This window comes from Anser brachyrhynchus (genome assembly GCF_964034855.1).
Source record: "Anser brachyrhynchus genome assembly, chromosome: 1".
In the NCBI taxonomy this organism is placed as follows: domain Eukaryota; kingdom Metazoa; phylum Chordata; class Aves; order Anseriformes; family Anatidae; genus Anser; species Anser brachyrhynchus.
Window position 1 is genome coordinate 168,588,022 of NC_137694.1, and position 21,155 is coordinate 168,609,176.

The 21,155-nt window shown below is 40.6% G+C and overlaps 1 protein-coding gene across 18 annotated transcripts in view; it reads left to right on the top strand.

The window, feature by feature from the left end:
* KLF12 (KLF transcription factor 12) overlaps positions 1-21,155 on the top strand; it is a 246,156-nt gene that overhangs the window by 62,732 nt on the left and 162,269 nt on the right. For 9 of the 18 annotated variants that reach the window (XM_080556836.1, XM_080556818.1, XM_080556829.1 and 6 more), the window contains exon 2: positions 3,720-3,783. The exons of 7 other annotated variants lie outside the window; for them this stretch is intronic. In XM_080556836.1, coding sequence (XP_080412962.1) covers positions 3,763-3,783 — 21 coding nt within the window. In that variant the 5' untranslated portion in view covers positions 3,720-3,762. Of the gene's footprint in view, positions 1-122; positions 209-3,719; positions 3,784-11,478; positions 12,871-21,155 lie in introns of those variants that run through there. 2 more of the 18 variants (XM_080556834.1, XM_080556822.1) reach the window with 2 other exon arrangements.

Here is a 21,155-nt window from a genome sequence, read left to right on the forward strand (position 1 = left end):
TGGTTACTATTAATGTACACGTACCCATCCCCAACGCTGCGTTGATGATAACCAGTGCTCTTTGGTCTCTGTACGCTGCTGAGACTGTGCTTTCAATTATTCTGCCTTATCTGGTGTTTAGGGTGGCCTTGGTGAGTTTGGAAGAAGCCGCGCCTTGTCTTCAGGAAGTTGGATGTGACTCAAGGCCTATGGAAGGGATTACAGAAGTGTAAGTGCAGATTTGAGGGCTTTCAAGAAGAAAAGTGCATATGTTTTCAAAGGAAAATAAATGGTGCAAGAAAGTGATTCAGAGGTATAGTTATACCCAAATATGGGATTTGCTTCATAGAGAGAAAAGTTACTAAACCCTGATTCAGCAAATTACTTGACTTTGTGACTTAGTTGATCTTTTCCATGTGTATGTTACCATATCTGCCCAAACAAGAGGAGAGGGGAGTATGATGTGAGGAATACTTTGTACCTGTATTAATGGGAATTTACATAAAAATTAGTAGTATATAAAAGAGATGATGAAAGTGATATTTGTTTGAACTTGTGTTTTAATGAATTGGCATGTTTTTATGTGTTTGAAAATGGTCTGCTTCTAGATACAAAGGCATCTCTACACACAGGGTAGCCTCTGTCTGGAAATACGTACAGCATGATTGTCCTGAAGCGCTTTCCATGCTCCTTACTTACAGTAATGTGTCTGTTACTCCTGCTCCGCTCTGCCAGTTGGTGGGGATGTCGGCCAGGGTGGGACTACGAGTGGATTTATTCTGACGAAGAAATGTTTCCAGGCTGGACTGTGTGTTTTAATTTCTGTTTGGTTTTCTTTTGCCATAGAAGAAGGAATCTGATCTTTGGTGGTATTGGTTAGCCTTATGAACTCTGAGTCTGAAGAAGATGGTTAGCTTTTGGCTGGAAGTGGACATAAGAGTGTTCACAACTTAAATTTCTTTCTTTTGGTTGAAGCCGATGGTTTCTTGTGTGCTTTGCTCTATGGTTACTTAACCCTTTTGGCATAAAGGTTTTTGAATTAAAAATACTGTGCAGTTGTGTCATGTGGTAGATTTTCGTTTGGTATAAAAACAAAAAACATTTTCTACAAATGCTAGATGTGTGTCTCTCTAGGCTTTCATACCAGTTTTCATATTTCCGATAGGAGAAACTGCGATTTCACAGTAAACAGCTAAAAAACAAAGTCCAGCACACATTTCACAGTGATGACACGTGGCAGAATCAATGCATTAGATTTGCAAGGACAGACGGCCCTATTTTTCACGTAGATTTCAAAGTCACTTCATCTGAAGCCGAAGTTTTCCAGTACTTCTGAAAATGAGGCCTCAGAATTGTGGAGCTGCCAGTTGAGCAGATGTCTTCAGATGGATGGTTACCTCTTCTGTTTTCACCCCCAAAACAGCCTAAAGAAGTCGCGATTAAGAGGTCTTTGACCTGAATGTGTGGAATTTGTGGCTGATGTGCATTGCCTGTCACCATCCACGCTCTTTGTCAGCCTTGCAGGCAGTCTCAGAGCTAGGAGGCTAATTCCTGTCCCACACCCTGACCGCGTGTACTGCGGTGGGGCAGGGCTGTGGCATGGTGGGCGCTGTCAGAGCACCTTGTGCACTGCTGGTGCTTAGCAAAGACGAGGACAAAGAGAAACCCTGCCACGAGCCTGGAGTACACGAGGCAGGGAGACCACGGTGATGCAGGGTGTGGAAGGAAACGGGCAATTCAGTGCTTGGTAAATTGTGCAAACCTGAAGAGAATGAATAAGCAAAGCCAATTATTTGTCATTGCTAAAGAAGTAGGTTCTTCATGAGGAGGGCCATTGTATGTGATTTAATAATGCAAACACAGTAGTGGCTATGATTAGTTAGATAGCTGCAGTTCAGCAGTTTTGAAATGCTTATCGATGTTTTCTCCATTACCATAGCACAGTAACCTAATAAGACTTCTAGCATTCATGTGTGACGTGAAGCTAAGTTGCATTGTAGGAGTGTGTGTATGTCTGTGTGTATTTAAGAAGAAGTAATAATAAGACAACATGTAGAACTGGAAACAATTACAGGTCACGCTGTCTTCCTGACAGAGACCCCACAAAGGTTTTGAATACATCACATTTAATGTACAAGAACTCGATGACTAAATCAGTTCTTCTTCAAGTTAGATAACCACATTGTGCAAGTCCAGGATAAAGAAAAACTGGTCTACTTGTCCCATTTTTGGACATCGGACAGAGAAATTGCTGCTAGAAACTCAAAGGAGATTCTTCCAGTGTGCAAAAAGAAGCTGCGGCCCAAAGCTTGTTGGCTCAGCAAGCCAAATATAATCTGTTTCACGAAATGGAAATTTTTGAAGGAATCCAAATAATGTCAAGGGAGATGCAACAGCAATAAAAAAGAAGACAGTTTACAAGATGCATAAGAGATGGAGCAAATGGTCTACAGTAGTTAGCACACTCTAAGGCTGCAGTATTTAATTATATTTAATGAGGTCAATGTTTATGGTGAATTTGCAACCTTTTATGATTCATATGACTGTCTAGAACTTAATTTTATTTCTAAGACAGTATTAATGTTAATAAAAATATAAGTGCATAAAATTCAGTCAGTACAATAGTAGCGCAGTATATGAGTACTTAGTAATTTTACATCTTTAAGGGAGATTCTTGTCTTGTTTTCAGTGTAAAAGTTTGCTTAGCTTTTTGAAACCCATTAGCCATGTTATCATATATACAGCACTAACAAAATACTGGGTTGTGATTTAAAACAGGCAGGTGATGCTCCATTGCTATGTGAAAGATGACCTTATTTTAAATGATATAAAAATAACAGCAGATTGTTTATAATAACTCTGACAGCAGATATAGATTCTTGACTTCACACCATTTACATTATTAAGAGAGACATATGTAAGTAGCATTTGCTTCCAGATATATGCACATATTCTGGCAAGAGGTTTGGGACACATTGTGGACTATTGTCCATTGTGGGACTATTTAAATTTTGGACATCTGAAGCTTTTTTTTTCCCAAGGTTTTAAAAAAGTTAGACTACTGGATTTGTGTATTTTCTTAAATCTGAAGAAGCGTCCCAAAAGTTTAGTATAGTATTTAATTATCTATATACATTTTATTTTATATATTCACTTGGAATCATAGCTAAAATAATGATGTATTCATATGTATTCACATTTTCTAATGATCTTCTCCAGCCACAGGAAATAATTATTGTAATGACTGAGTTCACTAATAAATGTATTTGCCTTTTAATGTGTTATTGCCCAGACCTCACATAGTATTTCTGGGAAAGCATTTGGAAATGCCAATAAAGAAGATTCACAGTAGGTAACTGCTAGAAAGTTTACCTCTACAAATGTATGATACTGATATATAATGGGCCCTGAAGACTAATTAAAGCAGCTGGGACTTGGTACACTTAAGTGTCAGCTTAGAAATGAAAGACACTTCAAACATTAAGTAAAATCATTCATTAACAGGAAATAAAAAGCTCTATAATATATATGTGTCATAATCATCCAGTTTTATAAAATGCTTATAAACTTACTGATCTCCTAACCTGAGTTTCACTGTGGAACAGACATCTGTTGTTACATTTTTATTTACATATACAATAATATTTAAGAAATTAATAAACACCTAAGAAAATACATCAATTAAACACAGTTTTTCAATTATCTCACAAATACTGAATTACTCCATTTTTTCTTTTCAGGATTGAAGTGGATTAAGGGATGAATGGATGACTGAATATTCATATGAAGAGGAAAGCCATAAAAGTTGGTTGACATTTTTACAACCATGTGCATTATACCTATTACTGCTATTATAAAAAATTTGCATTGTATTACAAAACATTATAGATGAAATAACCCGAGTCCCACATGCCATACTGTCTCTCAGGCAGGGGAATACTTTAGCTTGACACAACTGTAACTTTACACAACAGTTTCTGACTTTAAAAAAACAAAGGCAAAAGAAAACAAAAAATTACAGACCTGAACGTTCAAAGGAAAACCTAGTAGTACATTAAAGAAATGGGTAATGCCCTGGAAGTCAAGTGTCTGAATGGACTGACACACAGTGGGGTGCGCTATTCTGTGCAAGGATGAAAGGAGAATGAGATGGGCATTGTCTTTGCAGCTACCAGCTATGAAGATTAATACGTTGTTGAGTAGCACTCAGATGAAATGTTGACAAATGTGGCTTAATAAACAGGATATGATACCTTAATGTGTAGGTATCTTGGTGCTTTGTTTTCTAATCATGCAGAGATACCTGTCTTACAGCATGTGTTTTCTGTGCTAGGTAGAGAGGAAAAAGTGTTAGTGGACCCCTGTGCTTTGCTGACTTTATGTTTTAGAAGGTGATAAAATTCAGTAGGCCTTGACGTCCGTCAATCAGACTTGTTGGTGACTGTGAACTGTAGACTTTGGCTGGGATGCTATGTTAACCAGTGCCTGCCAAGGATGTTTAAACGAAGCAGTGCCTGTGGGTTTGCACCAGATTGAATGAATTGCAATGGCAGTATGGTGGGATGCAGTGCAGCGACTCAATTAAGCAAGGCATTCTGGAAACCGTATTGGTCAAGGAAGGATATGTTACAGTGGAAAACCTCTTTCCCAGAAAGCTTTCTTCATCCTCTGAATCTCGATTGGGGTAGGAACAATGAAAGAAAGAGCAACTAAAGTTTTCCAAAAGTGCAGTGTGTGTCAGTTGAATACCAGAAATTTAACTCCATTCCTCTATTTATCTGAGCAAAATACTTTAGCAGGGCTGAGATTCTCTTTTATCTCAATGGTAGTTTGGTTATATTAATGCTTGAGTGGCTCAGAGGTTTTTGCATTTTATCAACAACTGACACAGTAAGGAAGAGTTTAATTCCTGGATTAGCCTTTTTAGTGTTTGCAACAGGTAGAAGATGCGCTGATCCTAACTACCTAAGGATTTACAAGCAGCACAAGGCTTGAGGGAAGCATCTGTGCCCTCGAATCCAGTCTCCTGAAATAACAGCCATTGAAATGATGTTTAGTTTAGAGGCATCTATAGAACATCTGTTTTATATACCACAGTTTCCTAAAAGCCTCCAACCTTCAGAAGGCAAATTTGAACCTTAATAGAGATAAGTGGTATTAGTAGCTCAGTAGTAATGTCCACAATTCCTTTCCCGGATCAGGGACCGGTATTCCCAGATACGAACCAGCAGTTGTTGCCTGCTGAAGCCAGCATGCAGAGTATTAAGGAATTTCTCTTTGATTTTATTGCCAAGAAGCCCACAACTGCTGTCCACACCAACGTGTGACAGCTTGGATGGGCTCATATCATGGGGGAGCAAACACTTCCCCGCTCAGACCTCTTGCCTATAAATAGCAGTGTGAAAAACTAATACCAATGAAACCTTGCTCGCATCTTCCGGAATGACAGTGACAAAATTCTGTATATATGAACTGGCGTGTGTGTGTGTGATGACAATGCTTTACTGGCAGAAAGTTTATGAGAGAGCACAAAGACCCGCTTACCCAGAGATAATGTGCAGATGGTATCAGCATGTTGCAGTGGGCTCCTCACACTGTCCAGAAAACAGCACAGAGCGACACTACCATAGCATAATCGTGTTTGTGTAGAATTGTTAGAGGAGAAACTTTGTCGGACTAGAGGGCCATGCTAGATGTTTGGCCTGAAGTGGCACCAGGACAGAAAACCTCCAAGTTTTGTCAGATCCATGAGACAGGCCATTGCAAGCAGAATGTGCAGAGAGGGCTTTCAGATCAGACAAATTTAAGACTCCTAGACTTCATATGGCCTTTCCCCGAGTTTATTGGAAAGGACTGTAGTTGTGTGAGAAATGTAGCATGCCTATCTCTGTATCTCTCATCTTTTTTATGCTTTTGTTTTTTTGGCTCAATGCAGAGTGATGGCAGAAAGAAAGAAAAACGGAATAGGATGACCTCTTTCTTTTCAAGCCATAGTTCTACTTTCATGTCCCTCTGATGACATCCCTTAATAATCATGGGGAAGCTGTGCAGATAAGGGAGGAGATACTGAATTATTTCATTATGTGTTTTCTGTTTGGCAGTCTTTGCAAATGTAGAGCTCTGAATCCAGCTGTTAATCTTTTAGATTAGGAAAGTACCACGTCTAAATCATATATCTGAACAATTTCAGGAATTCAAAGTCTGAGACTAAAAAATTCTTTTCTGGGAAGACTGATTTCAGAAAACTTAAGCAACAGAGGTAGAAGGGGATTCTCTGTGGTCACTTTTAAGATCAGTTGATAAAGTTCTGGCTCCAGTAGGAAAGAGGTTGAATTTCACCCAGCACCCTGCCTCAGTCTTTCACTTTACAGTAGAGCTAAGAGTATGCTGTTTAGATAACCAAGTTTTGAAAGCCAATTTTTTTCCGTTAATAATAGGAGTATGTTGGTATATCGTTGGTAGTGTAAAGAGGGCTTGGATTGCATCATCTATAAACTATATCAATATATTTAATCTCTTTGTTGGTCTGCCTCAAACCATATCGTAATGCATGTAAAAGCGATTTTATATAAACAACTGACATCTAACCATACATGCAACTGTTGGAGGAAATATAAACATAAAATTTTCTGTTTCGTAAAGTGAAGTCAGATGAATCTTTCCCAGAAAAAATAAGAAATATGATAAATAAATACACGTATATTGGATGCACGCAGTTTACAATGGTTCTGTGCTGTCTGTAACAGCTACTGAATCCGGAGGTTCATTGCTTCGTTGAATATGACATTTAAGGTTTATATTTTTCAGTCTGCAGTGATTGCATGCGAATTCATGAAGATGAGAGCCCAGTGTAGAAGCTGATAAGGAAATGGGTAACTGACAGGAAAGAACTATAGCTGGAAAATGCCTGGGCAACATAAAGATTAAGGCCTTAGGCCAAAAGGGAGTAGGCAGGATTGAAAGGAGGTTGGAGAGCTAAATTTAAGGACCGGGGAGAAGAAATTGCTCAGATTAAGTATAACACAGACCTGCCTTTGCAATGAGTGGTCTTGGGTGCAGTCTCCCTCTCACACTGTGGTTTCAAGGACAGCCTGCAGAAATACTGCTGGGAAGTTCCTTTGATCAGGCTGAATGATGTTCTAAATTATATAATGCCGTGCTCAGAAAATGGTCTGTGATACACGGAGTTGTCTTGATTTCAGTGGCATTAAGAGCCAACTGCTTATTTTCTTGAAGAGGTCTATGTGACAAGCCTGAGAAGTACTGCTTTGTCAAGAACATAACCTGTGTGTCATCTTTTTTTTTTTTTTTTTAAAATAATAAAATAACAGGAGCAAACTTTGATTCAGCCATTTAAAGAGAGGTATTCAACACAAGGAAATACCTTTTCTGAGATCTCCAGAGCTCAACCCATCTCAACAGTCTCCCTACCTCCGATTTACCCTTGCCTCACCCTCCCTGACTCCTGTGCAGAGCAGGACCATGTTGCAGAAACCCAGCTGACCCGGTGAGGGCAGGGCTGCTGTTCAGGGCAATGCTGACAGGCTGGAGAAATGGGCTGGCAGGAACCTCGACAAGGTCAGCAAAAGAAAACGTAAAGTCCTGTGCATGGGGAGGAACAGCCGCAGGCACCCATGCAGACTGGGCAAAGTCCCCAAGCCATCTGATCCGGCTTTGAAGCTGCCCTTGTTTTGGATGGAGTTTGGACTTGGATTCCCAGCCTGCATTTTTCTGTGATTTTGAGAGTCCAGTGGTGATAAAGGCGGTTATTTTTCTTACTGGATATATTTAAGGATGTTTCAAGAAGATTTTATGCTTTTGCCTGCAGTCAGAGTACTGGTAGCGTGTGGAGATGTTTGTTTTCTGTCTGCTGTCTCCTCCCTATCTATTGCAAACAAATACACTTTTTCTAGAAGGGAAGTGACTGCTCTTAAGTGGTCTTTCACATCTAACATCATTCAGTGGATTCTTGGAGTATAATTACAAATAGAAGCATGAACAGGACAAAATATATTAATCTCAAGAGAGTTATCTTGCACTGACCATCAATCTATCCTTCCTGTCACGTTCTTTTCAATTTAGACTACTCTAAGGCAAAGAGGCTGGAGTTTGGTGCTTTGTCTCAGTTCATTATGATTATAAATATCTTGGATAAAGCCGCATAACAAATTACCACTTAAAAATGACTGATGGCCAAATTCAGCAAGGCACAAAGACTGTAAAGTTCTTTTTCGTCCGTTGTGTGGCACTTGTCAGGCTTTGTCCCTTAACAGTCAGTCAGTGGTACATATTTAATGGAGCAACAGATAGCAGGCAGTTTGTCGTCTGGGGTTCAGTCGTGTTCAGAGCACAGATCTGCTTTTACTTCTAGTCACTTAAAGATGTAAAACGCAGAGATGTCCTTTCTTTTTTCTGTTCCTCGCAAAGGCCGTCTGCTGCATACTGGGCTGCCTCTTGGTGCTGTCTTCAGCCCTCTTCAGCCCTGGGCCAGCCCGGCTCAGATGTGAGCAGGGTGAGGCGTGTTTGGGACTGATCCTGATTGCTGAAAAACTGCTGGTGGCATTTCCAAGGAGAGAGAGAGAAAAAAAAAAGGCACTGGCGAAGTCTGTGGCAAACCTCTTCAGCCTCACGCGCTTGCATTAGTTTGGACTCATTCCTTTTCCCCTTGCCGTTGTAAAATTAGTGAATGAATTTCTGGGAGGACCTCAGCGTTGCTATTAGGCTTTCCTTACTAACAGCATAAAATTTGTTCTGCACTGCTCCCCCCTCTACCCCCCCCCCCCCCCCCCCATTTCTGCTGTGCAGTTGGTTTTTGAGCCTAAATTATTTCTTGTTTATGGGTCTTGGCTCTTGGCTCCATTCCATTCATTTCCCCACTGTTTCCATGTGTTTACGCAGTGCTCTTCAGCAGCTGGCTTAGGGCAGGTATCCAAAGCACGCCCACATATATACACATCAAACCAGTATATCAGAGTTGGGTCCTAATTGTATTTGGTGTTTGGCTTGTGACCTGACCTTGTTTAAACCCGGCTGGATTGCAATTCTGAGGCTTTTGTGCTTTTATTTCATTCCTGCCAATGTGGACTGGGGGCAGATGTCCATGGAAGATCATAACCATTGTTTTTAAGACTGATATTGCAAAACAAAATATATATTTGCAGAAGTGTTATTTCAGAAGAATAAAAGGTAGCGGTTAAAGGTAGCTGTAGTTTTTCCATACCCTCAAACTTCAGAAAGGCAATGGAAGTAGGCACAGAGGTGGGTTAGACCTTCCCTGTCAAAGCCTTGTCTACTGCAAAAGCCTCAAGCTTTGGTTTAAAATCAGTAAATAATGAGGTCCTTTATATATAACAAATAAGTTTGTATTTTCAAGTAGTTGGTGCAGAGCTGTCCAGGAGGCTTTGCTAAGAACTGGGAGAAACATCTCCAGCTCAGCAGCTGCTCAGCGGTGGCGTGTGGGGTTTGTGTCCTGGTGGCTGTACGGGTTTCTGCTCTGCTTGGAACAGCTGTGGGCTGATTCAGCTGCGTTGAATTCAAATCCTGTTTATTGAACGTTTTTTTTAAACACAAGGAATGGAGAATTGCGTTAAAAAGCGTGGCAGCGGTGTTCATGTAAGATGGCATGTGGGGGAGGTTGAAGCTCTGCGTTGTAGTGCAGCTTCCAGAAGAGTAATTACTCCAGAATTGTCAAGATGTGAGCAAAATACGGAATATTTCTAATATGCAAGTTAATTTGCCTAAATGTCAGTGTAAAGTAAAGGTGGATCTTGCTGTCATTGCCTAGATCACTGCTCCACAAAGTGCTAGCTGACAATAATGAGTCTGTTTGTAAATTGTGGATATATGTGAAAGCTTGTGGTTAAGGGTCTGATTGAGCACCTATTGACAGGCTCATTGCAGTAGAGTGCCTGTTAAACTACTTGTGAAAGTTAATAGGTATCTCCCTACATTTTTAGTTAGTAAATGTGTTGACATCTATCATTTATATTACTTATAGCTGTAGATTGTAAGGCTTGGGTTATGATTACTTAACTTTTTTTTTTTGATTAACTTAAGTCACTGAGCTCATGCTTTTCCGGTTATGAATGTCTTCCTATAACCACTGGTTTACTTTTTGAGATTTCTTCCTGAAATTCATTTGGGAGTAAAAACCAAAAAATAAAATAAAGTAACCTTGTACGGTCTGGCCAGAGCTGAGAATAGAGTTAGAAAAAACTGATGTATATGGAAAATAGAGTGACAAATTGCTTTATAAGACAGGTAACTTTGATTGCAGTTTCTGGGACTTTGAATTACGTGGCTGTGTTAATGTTCCCATACTGGGAGGGGGAGAGGAGATATGCTACAGAGTCCCTGCCTCTCAGGGGAAACAGAAACAGGTGCTGTTACCTCTTACAGTTTCTGAAACATGTCTTGAAGACTGTGTAAAATAAAATGATGGAAGCAGCATGAAGATCGAGTTAAGAAATTCTGACGTAAGCATGTCCTCAGTTCTGGCTGCCTCTGTATTTAGTACCTCAGGACTGTCCAGCATAAACACGGGACGTACAGTATCTACCTTGCTGTACGTATCCAGTTTGGGGAGCAAACCGTTCCCCCTGGTATGAGTGATGCCAGATCCCCATGTATGCACCAGCTGGGGCCAGCTGCCTCCAGAGCACGCTCGCTGCAGCCGTACTGCTGGGGTTGGGTGTCCTGCCCCTTTGTGGTACTCCTGGTGCTCCCCGTTTTCAGGTCAAAGCATTGGAAATGATCAGAGACCTAGCAGCAGGGCGGTTTCACGGTGTGAAAGCAGAGGGTGTCTCTGCTGTGAGTTGCAGGCTCTGTGCCTAGTGGTTTGAAGGGGCAGACTTGGAGTGCGTGGCAGGACCCCTTGAACCAGTGCAGATTTGTCCCCACTGTTACCAGATTTATCTGGAATGACCAGTCCTCCAAACCACTGGCAAGTTTAGGTTTTGGAGGCAGCTAGTCCAGACCAGAGCTGGAAAGTGAGCTGAGTGTATTACTGTAGTAGCTTAGATCTGGAAATGCATCCATGAATCTCTGTCTGTGCTTGGTTTTGCCCAGTAGCATGGCCTTGGGCTGTGCAAGCTACATCGCCTTTGGAAGGAACTAAACTGGGAGATGTGCTCCAAAAGCTTAGCTAACATGCTCTGATTTCTCATGGGCTACTCCACAATAAATTCCCCCGAAAGACATAGACTGTGGATATCTTCAGCCAAACTGCCTCACTGAGAAGATCCCCTCCTGTTGCACAATGCTCCTTGCTAATGGAGACACAGACCAGTGCTTCTCCTGGGTGGCAATTGGTACTGCTACCAACTGAGGTGGCACTTTGTTCCTCTTTATTTCGTGGTGGCTTCAAACCAGCTACTTTAGTTCTTTCACCTTTTATTGCTGATGAAAATTACTCGTTAGTGATGGGACAGAGTCTGCAAGGAGCTAGATCGCAGAGGCCTGGATCCATTATGTTAACTTCAGTGATTTTGCTGCAGGTTCCTGTCATCCAGTAGCTGACAGACAGCAGGCATCTCCAGAGGGCAGTTCTTTCCACCGAATTTCTGTATTCTCCCTGTAAGAAAAGATATCCCCTCCACCTGCAAGCTGTGCTGGTCCAGGCATCGTGAGTACACGAGGGTCTGCTCTGCTGGACTCGTTCTCCAGTCCATGGGTTTTCAAAGCATCCCTGATCATCCCGGCTCCCACAGTCTGACTTCGCTGCTGAGGCATGTTCTCATGGGAAATGAAAGAGCAGTCACTTAGCTCATTTCACCTTTTATTCCTAGAGCACTTAAAGAACAATTATACTAATTCTAATAATGACTAAATTTATAGTACTCCAGGGAGAGAAGCACAAGGCATTTCATTTCAAAGCTGTTTGACAAGACCATTTTTAAGTGTGTATTTTCAGATGTATGATACAAGTTTCCAAATGGGGGAGAAAAATGTTTAAATTCATGCTCTCAGTTTTTTTGTTTTGTTTTGTTTCCAAGAAATTGAATACTGTTCAGTTGTGTTGGGCATTGTCCATTGGGTAAAACAAATTTAAACCAGAGATTTACAGGACTTTTCTCCTGCTTGTTTTTTAATTATCTGTTTCCAGTCATTAGTTATCAGGATTTAAGTGTTTGCATGGAAAATAAGGATACTACTGCTGTGGAAATGTTTAATTCTCAGTATCATGAAGCAGCACAGCTACCTGCATTTTAGAGTTAATCTTTACTTCTCAATGAGAGGGGAAAAAATACGGTTCTTGATCCGCACAGCAGTACTGATTAAGATACATTGAAGCAGAAACTGAAATACTACATACACTTTACTGTTTTCCTTTTCCAGCCTATCTGACAATAAACATTTAGTGCTAGAAATAAATGCATATTTTTGGCATGCCATAGGGAGAATAATATCAAACAATGGCAATTTGTCACTTCTCACGTGAAAGCAGAGTAATGTGTTAGAATTCAATAGCTACCACGTAAGGAGAAGGAAGTTATTTTAATACTGATATCCTCCGCTAACAGACCTGAATGATGATTGTACTGGATACGGTATTTCATATACCCAAGGACATGTGTCTGAAAGCGAAAAGAAGCTCCTGGCATTAATCTAAATCTTGACCTGCTCGTACGTTTCCCACACAGCACTTTGGGTGTACCCTTGGTGATGCATAAAGTCTGTCTTGTTCATGGGTGTAGCAACGAGTCACGAAGGGGCAAGTCTTCTGCGTTGAGGCTGTCGCCTTCTTTTGAACTTTGCAATTTACCTAGAGTTTTGTTGTTGTTTCAGTTCAATTCGACAGCATTCTGCTACAGCTGTGGTTGCTACAGTCAGCTGCGATGGCCATGTGGGCGTAATTCAACCCAAAACAAAAGCCCTGGGTTTTGGACATAGGTGAGCAGGCATTGACTCTCTGCCTAAGTTCCCAAGTAATATAAGAATGTTTCAGCATTATCACAAAAGAAACAAAATAAAAATCCAACACTAACGAGAAAAATGCCAGAAGATGTTATTCTAGAAATAGTGAGATTCAAAATAATTCCAGTGTTTTTTTCTTTATCTTCCTGTCTTCTAGAGGAGATGGTGCACCCCCAAAACCCACGTGTTTGGATTTAAGTCTAAGTTGTGTTTAAAACTGTATGTGCTTGGGCTTTGGTGGCTATTCTTTGAAGAAAGATGACAGCGAGACTCTGTCTTGCAAATTAAGAAAATAAAGAGTTTCTGTTGGTCTTAGGAAAATGAAAATTAACTTAGATGTGTAGGTAGTCTTAGTAAGTGCAGTGGAACTGAGATGGTGTTTGCTGAACTACTCTTTGGAGATTTACATAATGGATGAGATACAGGAGCTCCAGGCTGCATGACAGAGCAGTTTATTTTATCGCAGAATGTAAACAAGTGAATTGCCTTAGTAATCTCTGCAGAAACCAAGGGTAAGATATTTTTTTTTTATATGCAGAGAGTCAGAGATTCAATAATCCTGGCTGTTCATGTACAAGGAGGCAAACCTTTCTTTTAAATAATCTGGGTCCTTTTAACTATCATACTGTCCTATTCAGTTCTTTTAAAGCTCTTCAGGAATGATGAGCAATGTGCATCTCTCTGTGAAAATACATCTTTTGCACAATAAAAATACATAAGAGGCTGTGTAATTTTCTTAACTGCTACATATTTAAATATATGGAAAGCATTTATAAACCAAGCTCACCTACTATTTATTTCTATTGTGGTAATGACAGGAATCTAAATAGTTTTTAGAACCTTCGTAATTTCAAAGTGTTGGAAAAAAAAAAGTTTTAATATTAACATTAAGAGGTTTCAAGCTTTAATTTATTCAGACCAGTTCACCCACTTTAGTTGGTGTGGTTGACCTCATTGATGTCTTTTCAGCATGGAAAATGGATAAAGAAATACTGAAAAAGTAGATTAGTTAAATGTAGATGGTTATAATACCACCCGACTGCTATTGTGTGCTTCTCAACCGTGAATTTAGCTTCAAGCAAGGGTTTGCCTATTATATTACTCTGAACATATATGTGCCATTACTCTTTGATCTGTAGCAATAGTTTATTATGATCAAGGCTACTTACCACGTTTGCCTGAAGGAAGAGATTTACTGTTGGACATAGCAGGTTTGCAAAACAGTGAGTGATGTTCTTAGTTTCTGGTTTCTATGAGCTATATGCAACTTAAGAATACTTTTGTATTAATCCAACATCAATTGCTGCTACTTTTAGAAAAGTGCGTGTAAATAACTCATCATACAGTGTTGTACAGAAACACACATTTATTTGCCTAATATTACACCAGTTACTGTCAGTAGGGAGGTCATTGGAAAAAAGAGCCTCATGAATGTAGTGTTCTGTGAGCAGGGTTAGTTTCTGGTTTTGTTCATATCAGTAGTGATTGACAGTCTCTAGTTCTCTATTCTACTAAATATTCTGTGCTCCACTAGTAATTCCAGGATGCAGACCGGGATTAGTTCTGCTGAATTTATTTTGGATGCTGGATAGTGATTATTGTTTATCAGTTGAAGTATGAAGATAGATTTTCTTTTTACCGCATTTTTTTTTATGTCTGGGTTTCTAGTAAACTGGTTATGTTTGTCTAGTCATAAATTTTAACCAGTAATGGTTACTGCAAAGGAGGGCACCAGAACGGTAACTCATTTATTTGTACTTTCTGGGGTCCACCCACATAGCAGCCTGATGGGACCAAGGAATATTTTGCAATCACAAACATAATTGTGTTCATCAGAAAGTGTTTTGAAACACTGAGATTTTTCCAGTGCTGTGGTTCTGAATCTTCCCAGGTGAGGATCTTTAGTGTAAATAAGTAAAAGATTACATGAGGCATATGTGATTTAAGGTGTCTGTAACTGTTCTCAAAATTATGCTAAAATCCTAAATAAGATACGAGCAAGGCCAGCAAAGGAAGAGTTCACCTCATCTTCCAGACCTTCCAATGCACTGCACAGTCACATAGCACTGAAGACACAGGAGAGGCTCCCGAAGAGTCTTGGTGGCTGAAGGAACCCCATAATTACGAGAGCTTCCACAGGCCCTGATTCTTGGTGCCTTACTTTTCTTTGGCATAAGTGTGTATTGCAAAACGTGTCTTTCCTTTTTCTAGTTGTTCCTGATAGAGCAGTTTTATGAAGTACTGGTGTGAAAAATAATATGTTAGTCTCAGAGAGAGAAGTCTCCTTTTTCTGTTCCAAATACAGGTAGCGTAAAAGTATTCGTCTATATTTTCTCTAGTAAGATAGAAAGAAAAAAAGGTGTTTCTCATGTGTGGTTGAGATAATGTTGCATTTGCTAAGGAACCTAAGTGCTGACTAGCATGGGTATAGTTGCTATTAAAATCGGTGTTCATTTAAGTAAAATTCCCAAGGCTTTCATTTTGAAAATTTCACAAGTTTAAAAAATTTCAAGGTGTAAAAGAGTAAACATCCACAGCTCATTACGTTGTTGTGGCACAGAAGAGTCTGTGTCCCTTACTTCTTTCTGAGGTCACAGCTCAGGAACACTGGTTATGCTGAGAATTACGAATCCGTATTTCTCGCCATTGAGATGTGAAGCTGGGCAATCCCGGTCTGAATCAGCTTGGACTGCTTTCAACACTGAGGGATGATCCAGGTAGCCAGCCAAGATTTAGTCCTGAGTGAATGCTAGTGACTGACCTCTTTGTAGGCCCTTCAAGATGATTGATATGTAAAGCACTTAACTAGTATCTGCACTGCAAAACTGCAGTAAAAGTTCTTCATTACAGTAATAAACCTAACTCTTCATTTACGTAATAAACATGACTCTAGAGCTGTCGTATGGCAGCTGATGATGCCAAAAATGTAAAAGATTATTTGCTAACCTACTTTAAAAGGTTTGCTTTGCCTGAATAGGATTTTACGAGGCTTGATAATTACATATATTCACAGCAGTATTAATAATGATCTCTTGAATTAATCTGGTAGTTCCTCAGAGTTGGTCAGCAGTACAAGGTTTTGTTTTTAGTTTCGGTGTATGCTGGTTAATACTTAATTTACTCTTTTAGAATAATATAATCCATTGAACTGGCATGTATTCTTTCAGGTTGAAAATAAATTTACATCTCTGCTTTTTCTCAGACAAATGACCATTCACAGCATATAGTCATTTAAAATAAAAAAGGGGGGGGGGGGAAGGTCTGAATTTATACTTCAGAGACTCTTTTAAACTCAAGGATAAATAGTGATAGACTTTCACAATTTGCTCTTCATAGTGGATAATTTGTTATTGTTCCTGGCACCAAAGAGGAGATAAAATTACTGTGCTTTTTTCTGTAATTCTCAAAATTCAGAATTTATCAGTGTTTCCAGACAATATAAAGTATACCTCCACATACATGTGTCTGTGTACACATGCAGACAAAAATTTCAAAAGTTTGAGGGAGACTCCATGATTGCTTTAAGCCAGGGTGTCTCCAATAATGATGTAGATTTGGTGCTTTTCATCACAGAACATGAATTGGGTACCTGGCGTACCTCCTTTAGGCTACCTTTAATACATTTTTTAATTCTTTAATTCTTACGAGGAGCGAGAAAAGCATTTTTCTTTAAAAAAAAAAAATCTGTTTATATGTGGACTAGTGAGTTGGCATGAGCTTTCTAACGTGAACTGCATTATTGAGAATCATCTATATTGATTGAGGGAATAACTGTTCAGATTTGTGTCCAGCATCATTCACTGTCTGATAACACTGCTGTTGAAACCACGGTGGCTGTGATTTTAGTGGTTAGAATATTCTAATAATATTTATTGAATTTCAGCATGCAGAATGATAATGTAGGCAGCTTGTCACAATATGAATGTTAGTGGTCCAGATCTCTTCAGAAAGATGCGGTACACGTTTCAGTGCATGCAACTCTCTGTGCCTGTGCAGAAATCATTGCTTAAAAATATGAGCAGCTTAACCCATCCAGTTCTTGTGGTGCAAAGTAAATCTAATAAAAACATTTTATTCTATGTGAGACATAGCTAGTGTGGACAGGAAATCGTTTTCATCATTTTACACAGTGTAACTAAGCCACGTGTTGGGAATAAATATGTGATTTATACAGGCACAATTTCCTATTATGTCCTAATGAGAAATGTTAAATATATTAGTATGACTCAGGGCTTGACACATGCAATAAAGACTATGTATGATGGCAAACAACCAATTATCTCAGTGCATTATTTATTTCTTGAAAGCCTTGACATGGGTAAGGTCACTATACATTTTTAATGGGAATGTGATGCTAGGTTATAAAAAGATAATACAAATAACAATACTTTGTTAGATCTTCCCGCTGTGCAATGTATAATCAGGTGCACTGACTTAAAGAACACTAATGAGGATTTAAAGACACAGCAGGGGCACATTTAACAGTCACACACAATTCTGTCAAATGCATTTACATAGAGCGCTTCTGAAGCAAGCTAGAGTTGCAGAGCCGGTAGAGATGTATTTTTCATTGTATAGCTTGGTGTACTGTATGTTTCAGTGGAAATGACAGTAACTAGCAACGTTCTGGTGCTTTGCCAAGCGCAATTATTTGGCTGTGATACTTACAATATATGAAATCAGCCAGAGATGGTGGTACACGTGGACTGTACTGCGTCATTTTCAACGATAAAGTAATGGTTGAGGAAAACAAAGGAAGTGGGCTCTGAAGGTATTATTTGAAGTCCCTGCTAAGCTGTGTTGACAGTCTCTTTTGCCTCTGCAATGAATCCCTGGCAGTGAAATGCTGCAGAATAATATCATTGATGTGTTTCAGTCAGTGGCCCACCTGGTTTTTAAAGTCTCTTCTTGATAGTGACCTGTACCAGGTGCTACCAGAAGAACATAAACTCACTCTTCTGAGGACAGGAATCCTATTGTTTAGAGCTGCAAAAAATCTGGGGCACAAATACATGTGTTAGCCAGAGGCTTTATCTGTATTTTTGTTCTTAATACCTCCTGAAAAACAAATTTGTAGAAGAAAAGTCCAGTTGTTTTCTAATCCACTGGCAGCTCGTAAGGCAAGTGGACTTGTGAGGAGACTGGCTTCTCTTAAGGGGGAAACTCATGACCGAATTCCAGTGCAAAAAGAGCAATATTGCAGGAGGTGGAAGCAGGGACAGGCTTCAGAGGATGAGCACAGAAATACCATGCAGGCGTGTGGCGACAGCATCAGGAAAGCCAAAGCTCAGATGGAGTTCAGCCTTGTAGGGGATGTCAAAGGCAACAACACGAGCTTCTACCACAACATCAGTGGAAAAAAGCTGGACAAGGAAAATGTAGGTCTGTGGCAAACTGGGGAGGCTGAAAGCAAGCACTATAATGCTGAGGTACTCCATTGCCTTTTCTGCCTCGGCCATCGCCCGCACGGCCTTCTTATAGGCCCCTGTGCTTAGAGGCAGGGTTCAAGGAGCAGAAGTACCCGTTGTGATGACAGCCAAGCTGGGGTTTGCCTTAGAGGACTGAACCCAAACAAGCCCATGGGTGCTGAGGCAGCTGGTCAGTGTTCTGGCAGCACCCTTGTCTACCACGTTGGAAAGGCCATGGAGACAGTGGGAGATCCCTGATGAGGAGAAGAAACCAAGCAGCGCTGTCCTCTTCAGAGAAGTCTAAAAGGGTGAACCGAGGACATGGGGCAGTCAGCCTCCCTTTGGTCCACAGAAGAATCATGGAGTCAGTCCCCTGGAAACGTTTCTGGGCATGGTGAAGAAAGAGGTGGTAACTGGAAATAGCGTGGATTCACCCACAGTAATGTGTGACCCAAATGCTTGCCATCTGTGATACAGAGTGACGGGGGAAGTGGGTGAGGGGAGAGAAACATAAACCATTCATCTCAACTTCTGGAAGGCTTTTACCAGTGGTTTTAACCAATAGTCTGGTATCCAAGCTGTGGGTTAGTACAGCATGAATGGGGGCACCATCAAATGGGTGAAGATGAGTTGAATGCCTGGGCTCAGTGTTGTAGTCAGTTGGTTTCACCCCACCTGGAGGGACCTGGAGGGTAGTGATGGAAGAAAAGTGTGGTGGGAGAATGAGAGCCAATGGGCATGCTTTGAAATCACACAATCACAGAATGGACAAGGTTGGAAGGGACCTCTGAAGATCATCTAGTCTAACCCCCCTGTTGAGCAGGATCACCTAGAGCACATTGCTCAGGATGGCATCCAGGTGGGTTTTGAATATCTCCAGAGAAGGAGACTCCACAACCTCTCTGGGCAGCCTGTTCCAGTGCTCTGTCACCTTCACAGTAAAGAAGTATCCTCTCATATTCATCCAGAACCTCCGGCGCTTCAGTTTGTGCCCATTGCCTCTCGTCCTGTTGCTGGGCACAACTGAAAAGAGACCAGCTCCATCCTCTCAACATCCTTCCTTCAGATATTTATACACATTGATGAGGTCTCCCCTCAGTCTTCTCTTTTCCAGGCTAAACAGGCCCAGCTCTCTCAGCCTGTCCTTGTACAACAGATGCTCGAGTCCTCTAATCATCTTCGTAGCCCTCCTCTGGACTCGCTCCAGGAGCTCCATGTCCCTCTTGTACTGGGGAGCCCAGACCTGGACACAACACTCCAGGTGTGGCCTCACCAGGGCTGAGCAGAGGGGCAGGATCACCTCCCTCAACCTGCTGGCAACACTCTTCCGAATGCTGCCCAGGATGCCATTGGCCTTCTTGGCCACAAGGGCACAGTGCTGGCTCATGGTCAGCCTGCTGTCCACCAGGACTCCCAGGTCCCTCTCTGCAGACATGCACTCCAGCAGGTCACCTCCAGTCTGTACTGGTGCTTGGGGTTATTCCTCCCTAGGTGCAGGACCCTGCAATTGCCCTTGTTGGAATAAGAAAGGTTCAGACACCGTGAGGAAAAGCTTTTTTTCCCCGGCGGGGGCTGTTATTCAGTGGGGTAGCTTGTCTAGAGAGGTTGTGCCTTCTCCATCCTTGGAGCTTTTTAAAGATCTTATCGGACATAACCCCAAGCAACTTGGTCAGAACTTCAGGCTGCCCCTGCTTTTAGCATGAGGTTGGGCAGGAGACCTCCGGAGGCCCCTTCCCAGCTGACTTATCTTGGAATCTTGTCCAAAAAAAAAGTAAAAAAAATAAAACAATGGGCTGTAGCATTCTTCACCGATAGTGTTGTGAAGTATTGGGACAGGCTGCCCAGGGAAGTAGTTGAGTCACCATCCCTGGAGGTCTTCAGGAAACATGTAGATGTAGAAATGAGTGATGTGGTTTAATGGTGGACTTGGCAGTGCTAGGTTAAAGGTTGGACTAGATGATCTTAGAGGTCTTTTCCAACCTGAATGATTCTGTGATTCATTGTTCCCTGAATTGTTCCAGGGTTTCACAATGTTTCATGCTAACTGAATGTGTTACATGTTCCACACTTATCTTTCCTCTTAATACACGTGTTACTTTCTTTTTAAAATCTTAAATTTATTTTATATACCTAGTATGATTGGCTGTATATAGCAAATTTGGTATCCCTGAATTTTAAGGGTCCTGTAATCAAAGTTCAAAGGATTTGTCATTGTAGAGCTATATATTTGCTACTCTTATATCTCTTTTTCAGCTTTTTTTCTGTCATTTTCATGGCTATACCCATAGTTACTTAAAATGTTCTTTAATCTGAAAGCAGTTATTTTGATTGTTGGCAGAAATGTTCATGTGCAGTACACTTCTCTTCAAATGTGTTTGAGGAATCACAGCTTCACTTAAAATCTGCGGGAAATGCATGCTGTTGACATTTGAAATCTGTTAATTAGAAATTCTTAACACTTAATTAGAATTGCCTTTAAAGTGGACCCTAATTCCCCCATCATTTATTGCTTGTGGAGTTCAATGTGACTGTTTCCTATTCTATACAAACATTTTGGTCATCGTGCCTTGGGTAAGAAAATACATCCTGTGAGCAGTCGGGTATCCATAATAGTGACTATCTAGAAATTGATGTGAGCAGTCTGCGATGGGTACATTATTGCAGACAATTTTTTCACATATTTGGTAGATACTTAAAAATTCTCATTCATGAATTGAGGTCGTTTATAATTCATTCACTAACTGAACAAAAGTCAGAGTTTGCCCCCCCCCCCCCTTTTTTTTTTTGGAAATACACTAATGAGTGCTATTTGCCAGCTTTGATATTAATATTTTCCCAGAAATTTGTACTGAA